At 37.5% G+C, this 16,176-nt stretch overlaps 1 protein-coding gene across 1 annotated transcript; it reads left to right on the forward strand.

Moving 5' to 3' along the window:
* Positions 1-533: 533 nt before the first annotated feature.
* On the forward strand, positions 534-16,176 carry LOC130733570 (acetyl-CoA carboxylase 1-like). Its single transcript, XM_057585795.1, has 32 exons — positions 534-1,015; positions 1,827-2,205; positions 2,614-2,820; positions 2,900-3,061; positions 3,277-3,369; positions 3,458-3,553; positions 3,635-3,808; positions 4,485-4,578; positions 4,666-4,853; positions 4,936-4,986; positions 5,064-5,103; positions 6,059-6,183; positions 6,292-6,408; positions 6,505-6,579; positions 6,676-6,732; positions 6,858-6,962; positions 7,688-7,774; positions 7,859-8,050; positions 8,421-8,609; positions 8,767-8,877; positions 8,962-9,048; positions 9,131-9,307; positions 9,690-9,767; positions 9,868-9,990; positions 10,431-10,700; positions 10,794-11,131; positions 11,356-11,593; positions 11,704-12,059; positions 12,152-12,365; positions 13,079-13,255; positions 13,374-15,521; positions 15,765-16,176. The coding sequence occupies exons 2-32, from the start codon at positions 1,858-1,860 to the stop codon at positions 15,819-15,821; spliced, it is 6,774 nt and encodes a 2,257-aa protein (XP_057441778.1). The 5' UTR covers positions 534-1,015; positions 1,827-1,857; the 3' UTR covers positions 15,822-16,176.

Below are 16,176 nucleotides of genomic sequence, written 5' to 3' on the forward strand. Positions count from 1 at the left end.
AACAATTTTCAAAATAGAATCATCAAACAGATTTTTTATTTACTTCATTCTCAAAAACAATTTTTTAAAACTGATTTGCAGAACAGTTTTTGAAAACAATAAAACAAAAACAGAATCAAACAGACCCCTCTTCCAACAAATCATTTTTCAAATTTGCAAAGTCCAATAATTCGACCATCAAATCCAATCATTAAAGTGACATGAAGGAACTAACAAATACATAATAAAGAAAGAAATGATTAAAATAGATGAGCATCACCAAAGGCACAAATCATTTAACATTTAATTCTTCTATTAACAAAATCAAATTTTGATGATGGGTGGGTGTAGAATGTAGATTTGTTTGATCAAGTTGGAGCTTCCATGTTTGACAGTTTGACTCTTCTACTGATACACAAGAGAAGAGGGGTTGGTGGGCAACGCCATCCAACAACGCATAGTCAAGAGAGGCGCCCCCATCAACAAGATATTCATTCATTTTATATGACATGCGGCTGCTACCCAATCCAATTTCATTCTTTGTATGTACCCCAAAATTCCATCTTTTCTCTTCACCATTTTTACTTTGTTTGTTTGCGTTTTCCCCTTGTTTCAATTACTGCATATTTATTCACACCACACCCATTCATAACACATAGAGAGAGATATATATAGAGAGAGAAGAAGGTAGCTGAGAACTACTACTACTACTACCACCAACAGTACCACAACTACAAACAACTACAAGAGTTGTGGCAAGGGCAGGTACCACGTGCATCCTTCATTGAAGAGACCCACCAAGCGTCAACCCAAATCAAACCTACCCTCTTCCTCTTCCTTCTTCTGCATCTAACTTATTTGGTTTCTCTGCATGCTCACTGATCACAACCATCATTTACATGCTCAAAACCCCATCAATTTTTCACTTATAATTCACCTTCTTAGCACCCAACTCTTCTTAAACACCCACCAATTTGGTCAAAAAAACCAGACAGAGCTACAAAAATAAATCTTGCTACAAAGTTTCCATCCCAAGGTTTGTGTCTGTGATCCATTTCTTCTTCTTCCTTTTCTTTTTATACTTGTTAGTTATTCTTTTCTGCTGAATCCATGTGTTTTATTTTCTGGGATCTTCTCCATACTTATTTAAGTAGTTCAGAGTGTTGTTGAGTTCTGCTTTATTGTTCATGAAGGAAAGGGAGGACCTTTTGATACCCAATTGTTTGGAGTTGGTTTTGGTTTAGAGACTTCGCTAAAAAAATGACTTTTTGTTTGGTGGGTCTGTTTACAGTTTCTGGGGTATGCCAAATCTCAAGGCATAGGGATCACTTGATTGAAAAGGTGTGAGTGAGTTTGTCTTATCATTGGATGATAGTAGGGCCTTTTTTCTTTCGGTTTCGATTGATGTTTCCACCATCCCACACAAGAGAGGGAGAGACTGAACTACTAGGCTTTGTTTGGGTGTCTATATCATGCAGTGAAAGGTTTAAGTTTGGGAGGAATGAGTTCACCAAATCAGCCACAGTTCTGAGTGTTTTGAAAAAGTGGACTTTCTTACCTAGTCCATATTGGTGGACCAAACAGAAAGTTATAACTTTTTTTTACTTTTGTGTCAATCTTGCCAAATAAGTTAAGATGGGTTTTGTATTGCTTAACTAGATGCTTGAGTTTTTGTATTGCTAAACTAGATGTTTGAGTTTCTTCTATAAAAGAAGCTAGATGAAAAATTCTGATGAAAGTTTTTGGAATTCTATGGAAGAAGCAATGTACATTGGGGGAAAATCCTTATTTCTAATTGAGTTTAAAATGCCTTCAATTTCTGGTAATATATATAATTTACTGTGCAGTACATAGGAGACACGTAGAAGGAGCTCTGTGATGGCGACCATGGGGGGTGGGAATGGATATATAAATGGTGTACTCCCCAACAAGCACCTTGCTACAATATCTGAAGTAACTGAATTCTGCAACGCCCTTGGGGGGAACAGGCCAATTCATAGCATATTGATTGCAAACAATGGAATGGCAGCGGTCAAGTTCATGCGCAGTGTTAGGAGCTGGGCCTATGAGGCATTTGGCACGGAGAAGGCTATCTTGTTGGTTGCCATGGCTACACCAGAGGATATGAGAATCAATGCAGAACATATCAGAATAGCTGATCAATTTGTGGAAGTACCTGGTGGGACCAATAACAATAACTATGCCAATGTGCAGCTTATTGTCGAGGTTTGTGATGTTAACTTGTTAAGGTTATGTACTTCTAAGTGATTGTCAAAGCAGATTTTGTTAAGGAGAGTAGTACGCAATGAAACTCAAAAGGCATTTTATTCTTGGAGGTGTTTCTTCATACTATACTTCTTTAAACAAGTTTTGTCAAATCAAATTTCAATAAGAAGAAAACATTCTTTTCAACGAGAAACTTAACAAATGTGCACATCCCAAGACAAAATACACACTTGATAGAAATACATACTGCATTGTTTGTTCCTTGTTGCTAACTATCTTTCTTGTTGCCTAGTTCCCTGTCGTGTATTCTTGTCATTCTAGTGATTTCATTGCTTTTATAGCGCTATGATTTTTTTGAACTATATAACTTCTAAACTTCTCTAAATACCATCCAATGTATCTTACCAGATGGCTGAGATAACTCATGTTGATGCGGTGTGGCCTGGTTGGGGTCATGCATCCGAGAATCCTGAGCTTCCTGATGCACTAAAAGAAAAAGGAATTGTATTTCTTGGACCTCCTGCTGTATCTATGGCAGCATTGGGAGATAAAATTGGTTCGTCTTTGATAGCTCAAGCAGCTTCTGTGCCAACCCTTCCATGGAGTGGTTCTCATGTAAGTTTCAATCACCCATTGTTGCGTGTTTCTTTTATAAGGGATGCACAGCTTATGGCTTTCAAATTTCTTGGTACAGGTGAAAATTCCTCCTGACAGTTCATTGATTACTATTCCTGATGAAATTTATCGGGAAGCGTGTGTTTATACCACGGAAGAAGCAATTGCCAGTTGTCAAGTTGTAGGATACCCTGCAATGATCAAAGCATCTTGGGGTGGTGGTGGTAAAGGAATAAGAAAGGTTTGCTTCTTGTGTGGTCAATACTGTAGCAACGACAAAATCTTATTGTAGCGTCCATGCTGTTAATCTTACAAACTAATAGTCTTCCAGGTGTATGTAAATTATTTGCAAGAAAACTGCTTAAAGACCTATAATGCTGAGAACTTTGTGCTATCTTATTTTTGTGTGATTTGTTTGATAAAGATTAGAAACTAACAAACATGTTGATCTTTTAGGTTCATAATGATGATGAGGTAAGGGCATTGTTCAAGCAAGTTCAAGGTGAAGTTCCAGGGTCACCTATATTTATAATGAAGGTCGCATCCCAGGTTAGATAATCCACTGAGCTTTGAGCTTAATGAACATGATTCTTGGAGTCTTGATCATATTCTGATGTTATCTTTTGTTTCAAATTAGAGCCGACATCTAGAAGTCCAGTTAGTTTGTGACCAGTATGGAAATGTTGCAGCTTTACATAGTCGTGATTGCAGTGTTCAAAGGAGGCATCAAAAGGTATGGAAGTTTTCTGTTACCACATGAAATTACTATGGTGAAATTGATCTCACAAATGACATAATCGATCATCTGTAACAGATTATCGAGGAGGGTCCTATTACTGTAGCACCTCAGGCAACGGTGAAACAACTAGAGCAGGCAGCTAGAAGATTGGCTAAATCTGTAAATTATGTTGGGGCAGCTACTGTTGAGTATCTATATAGTATGGAAACTGGCGAGTACTACTTTTTAGAGTTGAACCCCCGACTACAGGTATTGTACTACATAACCTTGGTTGTGGCTCACACCACAATTATCTGTTTATCTCTTGTGACATGATTGATTCTTCTTTTTGACTTTGGTTCTCCAATTGGTTATAATTAATACGACCTTCGGTGTTTTTTTAAGAATCAAATGGAAGGTATAGCTTGGTCGTTTTTATAAGAACCACCTTAAACACTGTATGAAATGGATTTCTTTTTTGACAAAAATACCCTTAATTATTCAAGTAGTGGATGTAGCACATTAATTGAACTCTTTCTCCAGTTACCGGGGATGATTAAAAAATTGGGTTAAGGATAAATTTGAAAAACTTTATAAATTGTGGACAAATCCAATACTTTTTACTAAAATAACTATTTCTTGATGGACGTGAAGTAGTTAAACAGTTCTGACTAAAAGGACCTATTTTCTTTTAAATGGACATAGAAGCTGAATATGTTTTACTATAATGCTTAAAATTATGTGGTGACATATAGCCACTTATGCTTTGTACTTACTCTTGGAAAATGCTTCTGTTTATTTTTGGCGATTTCACAAGGATGACTGTAATGCTTGGAGTCAGTTTTTCCTAATTTTCCATACCCTCTGCTTTATTTTCTTTTAATTTTTTTTTTCCTAATAATATTTTCACCACTGTGGATGATTGTTTGAATTGATTCCTATATAGGTTGAGCATCCTGTTACTGAATGGATAGCAGAGATAAATCTGCCAGCAGCACAAGTTGCCATTGGGATGGGAATCCCTCTCTGGCAAATTCCTGGTACTAGCCCACAAATATTTTTTACAGTTCTTACATTCTTGTTTTTGCTACTGCTTTGATTTCTGAAATTAATTTTATGTGTAACAGAGATAAGGCGTTTCTATGGGGTGGAACACGGTGGAGGGAATGATGCATGGAGGAAAACATCAGTTTCAGCTACTCCTTTTGATTTTGACAAAGCAGAATCTACTAGGCCAAAAGGTCATTGTGTGGCTGTTCGAGTCACTAGTGAGGACCCTGATGATGGTTTTAAGCCTACTGGTGGGAAAGTGCAGGTTAACTACTCAGTCTAACAGCAATCTCATCTTTTACTTCATTCATCCCATAGCTTTGTACTTAGTTGAAATATTTGTGCAGGAGCTCAGCTTTAAAAGTAAGCCAAATGTGTGGGCATACTTCTCTGTTAAGGTAAGCCTTCTATTTCTTCATATGAACATGAAACTTAACTGTTGAGGTGCTAAATTTTTTAAATCAAATGTTTGCAGTCTGGAGGAGGGATCCATGAATTCTCAGATTCTCAGTTTGGTAAGTAGTAACTACTAACTATCACTTAATTAAACAAACAAATGTTTGTAAACAAATTAGCTATTATTGATCTACGAATGCCCAGGCTATCATTGTGCACTTAAATTGGAAAATTGTAGATTCCAGGCCATCATCTTGATATACATCTCTAAGACCTTTATTAGAATTGTAGAGTGAGAGAGAAAAGAGCTAATCTAAACTGAATGTGAATAATATTACTGCATACTGAAATGTTACACCAAGCTTCTATATTTATAACACAGGAGAGCCTAAGGGAAAGTTTCCAGCAGATGCTAACTAGTCATAACTAGTTCTAACGAGCTATAACAAACTAAGCAATAAGTGTAGCCGTAAGGTAACAGAAAGTAATAATCATATCAGATATAATACTACTAATGCTACCCATAAGTAGAGAAGTGATAGTATCACATATCTCTTAACATATATTTTTTGCTCACTTTTTGTGCTTAATGCCAAATCTACTTGCCTTGTTATGGGAAGTATGATGATGCCATGACTTTTGTCACTAGTAAAGCAAGAACTAGGATGTAAATTTGGGTTTGGTGGGAGGTTTAGAACATTAAAATTTAACAGGAAACAGGTACTTTATGTTCCCATGACAGGAGACTGGTACTTAGTTTCTTATCATGAGCAGGTAGTTTGGAACTATTGATTCATCTGTTTAGAAGCTTGTAAAAAATTACGAAAATTTTAGAGTTTGTTCATCTATTTAGAAATTTACAAGGAATTCTGTTGCACAATTTTATAGGTTGGGGAACTTGGGAAGTTTTGATTCGTCTATTTAGAAATATATATAGCAACATGATCTGTAATTTTGAACTGTAGGGTGTCAATTCCCCATTACATGCTTTCTTTCTTGTTCTTACATCCATGATCCATGTATCTACACAATTCCTATACTGTAAATTATAATATCCTATCTTTTTTACCTCAGGGCATGTTTTTGCTTTTGGAGAATCAAGGGCTTTAGCAATTGCAAATATGGTTTTGGGGCTGAAGGAGATTCAAATTCGGGGAGAAATTCGTACAAATGTTGATTACACCATTGATCTTCTGAATGTAAATCCCTTAAATGATTACAAATTATTTTTTTATTTTTTGAAGGAAAAGATTACATTTTATAAGTGAATAATACGAAAGTGACTCTAGTCCAATACATGATCTCAGGTTGCAGACTACAGAGATAACAAAATCCACACAGGATGGCTGGACAGTAGAATTGCTATGCGGGTTAGAGCAGAGAGGCCTCCCTGGTATCTTTCTGTTGTTGGAGGGGCACTCTATGTAAGGAAACTTGTTTTTTACATAATTTTTCTCCTTTTTTTCTTATTAGTTTCATATTGTGGAATTCATGGTTTGTGTTTCTTCCAATTAATACAGAAAGCTTCTGCTAGCAGTGCAGCTTTGGTTTCTGACTATATTGGCTATCTTGAAAAGGGGCAAATCCCTCCCAAGGTATGGTGTCTAAATGAGAGGAGCATCGAGTTCATATTGCATTTAGCTCCTTTCTTATTTTCTACTGATACTAATTTTACTTTATAATTATGCCAGCATATATCTCTTGTCCATTCTCAAGTGTCTTTGAACATTGAAGGAAGCAAATATACGGTGTGTATTCTTATAAGTGTCAACTTGATTGACATTTTCTGTGGTTCTCTTACCTTGTTTGAGACTTATGCTATCATAGGAAATGATTAATTTGTGTAATTCATATCTCATAAAACAATTTCTAGATTGACGTGATGCGAGGAGGACCTGGAAGTTATAAATTGAGATTGAATGAATCAGAAATAGAAGCTGAGATACATACTTTACGTGATGGAGGTTTGCTGATGCAGGCAAGTATTGTTCTCTGAATTGCCTTTGTATGTTGGTTTTCATAGTTTTCCATTACAGTTGACTATTCAGTACAGTCAACATTATATTATTCCATGGTTTGTGAACATATGTGTGTGTTACTATTTCATCCATAATCAGAAATTTTCATTATATTTTCTTTGATATGGAAATGAACTATGGCAGGTCTGGCTTCTAAATTTAAGTAATAGTATCCTAATTATATCATTAATCATATGGCTTAAAAAGGGAATATTAAGTACGCATATATGATTCCGGCTTCTGTCTAGTAGGTTCCTAAAAATATTCAGTATGAAAAAGAACTTCTGTTTGTAGAGATTTTCTAACTTGTTGATATCAGAAAAAATAAAAAAGGATGAGGTATTTCTATATAACTGATTTATGGTTTTTTTTTTTTATGATTTCGTCATTATCTCAGAGTTCAATGCATACCATATTTGGAACAAGATTTATTAAAGCATTAGATTGGTTTTTAGTATTGATAGGCATGTTTGAATAGAAGTGATGTGTGTGCCTATAGTGTATCTTTTCAACTCATTCTAATCATAAACTAGTATTTATTGTGCTGCATCTATAATTTCTGTTTTACTTTAGCAAATTTTGCTAATTTTATGGTGTTTTATACTTAGCATCACTATTTTATAACTGACCCTTTGTTCTATTCCTTATTCTTGTGTTCTTAACTAGTAGTTTTCACTTGTTACAGTTGGATGGTAACAGTCATGTAATATACGTAGAGGAAGAAGCAGCTGGAACTCGCCTTCTAATTGATGGAAGGACTTGCTTGCTTCAGGTGAAATGAGTTTATTTTTACCTTCAAATTTCTATCTCTTTTTATTATGGCTGTGGTAAATTTCTAAACCCCTTTTGTTTGCAGAATGATCATGATCCGTCAAAGTTAATTGCAGAGACACCATGCAAGCTTCTGAGGTATTTGGTTGTGGATGACAGTCATGTTGATGCTGACACACCATATGCTGAAGTTGAGGTTATGAAGATGTGCATGCCTCTTCTTTCACCTGCTTCTGGGAAAATTCATTTCAAAATGTCTGAAGGTCAAGCAATGCAGGTATATCTACATAGGGAGTACAAGTGCTTGTCATGAACCAAACTATCGAAAAAATAAGCTATTGGGTAAAGAAACATGAATGATTTATATTATATTTCTAACCATCATCTCACGTAAGAGCCCATTAGGCTTGAAGCGCGAACAATGCACAGTGCCCTGTGCTGAAATTCAACTTCTAATTCAAATAATGGAGCACCAGGATCAAACTCTAGACCACCACTTGGTCACAGAGGCTTTGATACTATTACCATGTCACTAACCAACTATCCAAAAATATTAAGCTATTGGGTGAAAACACATAAATGGTTTTAAATTATATTTCTAACAGTGCTTAAAATGAAAGAGGATAAGAAAAAATTGTCTTTTGCAGGCTGGTGAACTTATAGCAAGGCTTGATCTAGATGATCCTTCAGCTGTAAGAAAGGCGGAACCCTTCACTGGGAACTTCCCAGTCTTGGGTTTTCCTACTGCAATTTCAGGTAAAGTTCATCAGAAATGTGCCGCAAGCTTAAATGCTGCACGGATGATTCTTGCTGGCTATGAGCACAATATTGATGAGGTGTGTACATTCTTCACCTTGATTCATTAAAAATGCAACTTGATAGTAGTTTTAGGTGGTTATGGTTCAGCCGTCATGGATAGGAGATTTTTGGATCCTAGTATTATTTCGAGACTTGTATCTTCTTGTCTTATTAAAAGCTAGATATCTGTCTCAGGTTGTGCAAAGTTTGCTCAATTGCCTTGACAGTCCTGAATTACCTTTCCTTCAATGGCAAGAGTGCTTCGCAGTTCTGGCAACTCGTCTTCCTAAAGAACTAAAAAATGAGGTAAACAGACACACTGCTATTTTTTCCCTTGTGTTTAACATTCACACAGTGATCTAAGCTACCCTTAACTGTGTGCTTTGTCAGTTGGAATCAAAATATAAGGAGTTCGAGAGGATTTCAAGCTCCCAAATTGTTGATTTCCCTGCCAAATTATTGAAGGGAATTCTTGAAGTGAGTTGCTGTTCCTGAATTGCTCATTCAGATATTTTTCCTTTTAATTTGAATAATTCATTGGATGCATTTTATAATGTAGGCTCACCTTTCCTCCTGTCCCGAAAACGAAAAAGGAGCCCAAGAAAGACTAGTTGAACCTCTGTTGAGTCTTGTGAAGTCTTATGAGGGTGGAAGAGAGAGTCATGCCCATATAATTGTTCAATCCCTTTTTGAAGAGTATCTTTTTGTTGAAGAACTATTTAGTGATAACATACAGGTTAGTATGAGCATTTGACTGCTTGTACTGATATGATGTGGGTAATTTTATCTGTTGAACAGGTTAACTTGGTGATATTAAAATATGATTTGTTAATTGTTGTTTTTCAGCCTTATTTAGTTTTTATTACATGCCAACTAATCATTTTCAATTTTTGCGTTGTCTAAATCAAACTGTTTGATGTATTGTCCTGGGGTGTTGATATAAAAAATGGTCTTCATTTTTTTCCTGTTCATTCCAATGTGCTAATGATTGGTTTATCATGCAACAAATTCTAGAAAGCTAGGAACTACCTTAGCAGCTCTTTTAATATAAAAAGTGTTTTCTATATCATTTAGTTTTGCGGAATATTTATTACCTTTCCCTTTCCCCTGATGGCTAGGCTGATGTAATTGAACGTCTCCGTCTTCAGTACAAGAAAGATTTGTTAAAGATTGTAGATATAGTGCTCTCTCACCAGGTATAAACTTTTATAACACGCTTAGCTTGAGTGATCTGCTTCCTTGATGTCTTGTTGACATTATACCACAATTATATCAACTGCATTTCATGGATTTCAGGGTATCAAGAGTAAAAATAAGCTCATACTGCGACTGATGGATAAACTGGTTTACCCTAACCCTGCTGCCTATAGGGATCAATTGATCCGTTTCTCTGCTCTCAACCATACAAACTATTCTCAGGTTGGACATTCTCCTAAGATATCCATGTCTAGCTGAATAATTGAGGGTTCTATCTTTTATGTCTTTCATGTTATATTTTATAGTGTCTCATCTACTGGGAGAGCATGTGAACTTTCTGTTTCATCTTGTGGATGATACCTTTAGGGCCTGTTTGATTTGCATAGACTTTTGTTTTCATTTCATATTTTTATATTCAATTACAAAATGTGACCTTGTTTTCATTCTATTTTGTTTTCAGATTAATGTAGTGGTAAAAGTGAAAATGAGTCTATTATTTACATTGTTTCCTGTACAAATCTTTAAAAGAAGTAAATGGAATCAAAACAACGTGGCATTTTTTGTAATTAATAGTGAAAGTTAACCGTTTTTGCAAACCAAACAGGCCTAATTTTGTTGGAACATTTCGAGTAGAATCCTGATTTATAATTATCTTGATGCAGTTGGCTCTTAAGGCAAGTCAACTGCTGGAACAAACTAAGTTGAGTGAACTACGATCCAGTATTGCTAGAAGTCTTTCTGAACTTGAGATGTTCACTGAGGATGGTGAAACTATTGATACTCCAAGGAGGAAGAGTGCCATTAATGACCGAATGGAGGACCTTGTCAGTGCTCCTTTGGCAGTTGAAGATGCCCTTGTGGGTTTATTTGATCACAGTGATCACACCCTTCAAAGGAGGGTTGTGGAAACTTATATACGAAGGCTCTACCAGGTACATCACTTTACTACTATCATTTGATAACTTTTTCATTATTGCGGGAAGGGGATTATTGTAGGCATTTCTAACTTCTAGTGTTTACTATAGCCATATCTCGTCAAAGGGAGTGTAAGGATGCAGTGGCACAGATCTGGTCTTATTGCTACATGGGAGTTCTTTGAAGGGTATATTGAACGGAAGAATGGGGTTGAAGACCAGACGGATAAAGCACTGGTGGAGGGACATAGTGAGAAAAAATGGGGAGTGATGGTTATTATTAAATCTCTACAGTTTTTGCCTGCAATTATCAGTGCTGCATTAAGGGAAGCAACTGGTAACCTTCCCAAAGAACTTACAAGTGGTTCTGGTGACACCAATATCTATGGTAATATGATGCATATTGGATTAGCGGGCATCAATAACCAAATGAGTTTACTGCAAGACAGGTACAGTTTTGAATTGTCAAAGCATCAATGGTTATAGACTGTAGCTTATAGTTTTAGATTTATAGACTAGTTCTAGTCTTTTAGAATACATCTTCGGTCCTATTGGGTTGATGATATGGATCAGTATGGAACAATATCAAGTTTTTAGACTAGTATTATTTTTGTTAAAATATTGATCAGGACCTCCTTTGTCTTCCTCACAACCCACTTTTGGTCTTTTGCAGTGGTGACGAGGATCAGGCTCAAGAAAGAATCAATAAGTTAGCCAAAATACTCAAAGATCAGGAAGTAGGCTCCACAATACGCGCTGCAGGTGTTGGAGTAATCAGCTGTATCATACAGAGGGATGAAGGGCGTGCCCCAATGAGACACTCCTTTCACTGGTCATCTGAAAAGCTCTACTATGCTGAGGAACCTCTGTTGCGTCACCTTGAACCTCCCCTATCCATTTATCTTGAATTGGTTAGTTCTTTCAATGTTCAAGTCCCCCAGTTTATTTTACAAGGTGGTAAAGAAGTACATTTCACTTGTATGCTTGATCTTAAACTCATTAACATTTTGTCTAATTATAGGACAAACTTAAACACTATGAGAATATACGGTACACCCCATCTCGAGATCGTCAATGGCATCTATACACGGTTGTAGATCAGAAGCCACAACCAATTCAAAGAATGTTTCTCCGAACACTTCTAAGACAGCCAACCACAAATGAAGGATTCTCTTCTTATCAAAGGCTGAATGCAGAAACATCTCGTACCCAATTAAGTATGTCCTATACTTCAAGGAGCATCTTTAGGTCCTTGATGACTGCAATGGAGGAGCTGGAACTTAATGCACATAATGCCGCCATCAAACCTGAACATGCTCATATGTATCTCTATATCATACGCGAGCAACACATAGAAGACCTTGTGCCTTATCCCAAGTAAATGTGGCTGAAAGCTTCTCCATATACATTCTTTTAGCATATGATAAAAAGCTTTCATCCGTGTCTAACATTTTGTGTGTTATTTCCAGGAGAATTAACATCGATGCTGGTCGAGAAGAAGCAATAGTTGAGGCAATCTTGGAAGAACTGGCTCACGAAATCCATTCATCTGTTGGAGTAAGAATGCATAGATTAGGGGTGGTTGTGTGGGAAGTCAAGCTCTGGATGGCTGCTTGTGGACAGGCAAATGGTAATTGGAGGGTCATTGTAAACAATGTGACTGGTCATACATGCACTGTACATGTAAGTCTTTGTGCACTTAGATTTTCAAGGAAATCTTTCCTTCATGTCAAAAAATTTCATTCAGTTTCTTAAAGGTTGCTTTTGGCAAGCAAAGTATTTACTAGCCTACAAATCAACAGCAACAATTACCACTTGGTTAAACCTTGTACATATAAACCGGAAGAGTGGTTGTGTTATTAATGAAAAGGAGCGCTTTTCTATAAATTTGATGCTGAAATGCTAATTAGCATCTAGTGCTAATTTCATAGTCCATAATTAAGCTTTTAGTATTTATAATCATGAAGCATTTGATAAATACAACTTGTTTGTCAGAAATTCATCTGTTTGAGTTTCTTAGTGCAGCAGAAAGTCAGAAGAATAAATTTACCTTTTTTGTTTGTTGGGTAGAATGTTATTCTCTTTTGAAAGAAAATTTTCTATTGAGTGAATTTCACTCGAGTTTCACTAAAAAAAGAGTGGGACCCTGGTTTTTAGTGGAACTCGTGTAGAATTCACCAGTAATAGAGTGTATTAGTGAGATTATGTTACTAGCATTGCTCCTCTTTTTATGTCTTTAGAAAGTTCACTTTTCACTATGTAAGGATAGTCATAATCTTCTGCTTGTATTAAACATTATGTTTTCAATTTAGATATATCTTGCCTTCTGTGTTGGCAGGATTATTAATGGAGTTATACATATATAATGATTTGATTGTTACTTTACACAATTTCAGATATATAGAGAAGTAGAGGATGCCACCACTCATAAAGTGGTATACAGTTCAATCAACGTAAAGGGTCCTCTGCATGGTGTGCCAGTGAATGAGAACTATCAATCTTTGGGAGTTCTTGACCGGAAACGTCTTTCAGCAAGAAAGAATAGCACCACATACTGCTACGATTTTCCCCTGGTAATTGATATTTAATGAGTTTGGTTGAAACATAGTTTTCTTTTCTCAATGTATGTTTGTATGGGCCTGCATGTGTGTGTGCGCACCATTTCCTTCTAACAATATTTCTTTCTATCAGGCATTTAAAAGAGCCTTGGAGCATTCATGGGAAATCCAACAGCCAGGAATTGAAAGAGCCAAAGATCTTCTAAAAGTAACAGAGCTTACGTTTGCTGACAAAGAAGGTAGCTGGGGTACTCCGCTTGTTCCTGTGGAGCGTCCTCCTGGTCTCAATGATGTCGGCATGGTAGCCTGGCTTCTGGAAATGTGTACCCCTGAATTCCCATCTGGAAGGACTATATTGGTTGTTTCAAATGATGTGACCTTCAAGGCTGGTTCTTTTGGCCCAAAAGAGGATGCATTCTTTCGTGCAGTAACTGATCTTGCATGCGCAAGAAAACTGCCTTTAATTTATTTAGCAGCAAACTCTGGTGCCCGATTAGGTGTAGCTGAGGAAGTCAAAGCCTGTTTCAGAGTTGGTTGGTCTGAAGAATCTAAACCTGAGCAAGGTTTTCAGTATGTATATTTAACACCTGAGGATTATGCTCAGATTGGATCATCAGTGATAGCACATGAATTAAAGCTTGAGAGTGGAGAAACCAGATGGGTTATAGATACCATTGTTGGCAAGGAGGATGGCCTCGGGGTTGAAAACTTGAGTGGAAGCGGGGCCATTGCTGGTGCCTATTCTAAGGCATACAAGGAAACTTTTACATTGACCTACGTGACTGGTAGGACTGTTGGAATCGGTGCTTATCTTGCAAGGCTCGGGATGAGGTGCATACAGAGGCTTGATCAGCCCATAATTCTCACTGGTTTCTCAGCATTAAACAAACTTCTTGGTCGGGAGGTATACAGCTCTCACATGCAGCTTGGTGGACCTAAAATCATGGCAACTAATGGAGTTGTTCATCTTACAGTTTCAGATGACCTTGAAGGTGTCTCTTCTATTTTAAAGTGGCTTAGCTACATTCCTTCCCATGTAGGTGGTGTGCTTCCCATTGTAAAGCCCCTTGATCCTCCAGAGAGACTGGTGGAGTATTTCCCAGAGAATTCGTGCGATCCTCGTGCCGCCATTTCGGGAACTCTGGATAGTAACGGAAAGTGGCTGGGAGGCATTTTTGACAAGGATAGCTTTGTGGAGACGCTAGATGGGTGGGCGAGGACGGTTGTTACAGGAAGAGCAAAGCTTGGAGGAATCCCTGTGGGAATTGTTGCTGTAGAAACACAGACAGTTATGCAAATAATACCTGCTGATCCGGGCCAGCTTGATTCTCATGAGCGGGTTGTTCCTCAAGCCGGGCAAGTGTGGTTTCCTGATTCCGCAACTAAGACGGCTCAAGCAATACTGGATTTCAACAAAGAAGAGCTCCCGCTTTTCATTATGGCAAACTGGAGAGGCTTTTCAGGTGGGCAAAGGGACCTTTTTGAAGGAATCCTTCAGGCCGGTTCGACTATTGTGGAGAACCTGAGAACATACAAGCAGCCAATCTTCGTATACATCCCTATGATGGGTGAACTTCGTGGAGGGGCGTGGGTTGTTGTTGACAGTCGAATCAATTCAGACCACATTGAAATGTATGCCGAACGAACAGCTAAAGGTAATGTCCTTGAGCCAGAAGGAATGATTGAGATCAAATTCAGAACAAGAGAATTGTTGGAGTGTATGGGTAGACTTGATCAACAGTTGATAACCCTGAAGGCGAAACTTCAGGAAGCCAAGACTAACAGAGACCCTGGTACCATTGAGTCCCTGCAGCAGCAGATTAAATCCCGTGAGAAACAGCTTTTGCCTATGTATACCCAGATAGCTACCAAGTTTGCTGAACTTCATGATACTTCCCTGAGAATGGCTGCAAAGGGTGTAATCAGAGAAGTTCTGGACTGGGCTAACTCTCGTGCTGTCTTCTACCGGCGACTGCACCGAAGAGTTGGCGAGCATTCACTGATCAACAGTGTGAGAGATGCTGCTGGGGACCAATTGTCTCACACGTCTGCGATGAACATGATCAAAAGCTGGTATTTGAGTTCTGATATTGCCAAAGGAAGAGAAGAGGCTTGGTTGGATGATGAAGCCTTCTTCAGATGGAAGGCTGATCCTGCAAATTATGAGGATAAACTGAAGGAATTGCGCGTCCAGAAACTGTTGCTTCAATTGACAAATATTGGGGACTCAGCTCTAGATTTGCAAGCTCTACCTCAAGGTCTTGCTGCCCTTTTAAGCAAGGTAATGAACTTTTTCATTTCACTAACTGTGTCACTGTTATTTGGTTACTATTAGAATTCGGGTTAAGAGCTAGGACTAACTCTACCTTCGAGCTCCGGGGTGAGGGTTACTCTACTCTGACTTATTTAGTCATTAACTCTAGTCACTGTAGGACCTTAGCAGTTACATTAATTGTTTGATGTTTCATCATTTTGCTTCTTAATACCTTGAAACCTGAAGATGATTATTTGTAATCTTATGCAGTTGGAGGCATCAAGTCGTGACAAATTGACTGATGAACTTCGCAAGGTACTTGGATAGAAGACACTAAATGCTCCTGTGGCCAGGCATTAGCACTTTTGTTTTATTATTTGTGTCATTGATGTGTGACCATGAAAATGTACCCAATTATTTGTGCAATCATGTGTTGATTCCCTTGGCTAAGGGCAAAGAAAGCAGCAGCATTCCTCTAGAAATGACTCTTTTCTAAGGGATCAGAGTGTAAATGCCTTCGTAGGTATTTTATTTATATAGTTCGAGGATCACAACCAGCAGCGTTACCACGCTCTGTCTGTTTACTTGCTGGTTGATTGATTCCTTTCATGTATCTGAATAAGTATGTAATATTTTGTAACATTGATTATTTATGCGTAATAAAATTTTGGGCAGTTGACAA

This window comes from Lotus japonicus, chromosome 1 (assembly GCF_012489685.1).
Source record: "Lotus japonicus ecotype B-129 chromosome 1, LjGifu_v1.2".
Taxonomy (NCBI): domain Eukaryota; kingdom Viridiplantae; phylum Streptophyta; class Magnoliopsida; order Fabales; family Fabaceae; genus Lotus; species Lotus japonicus.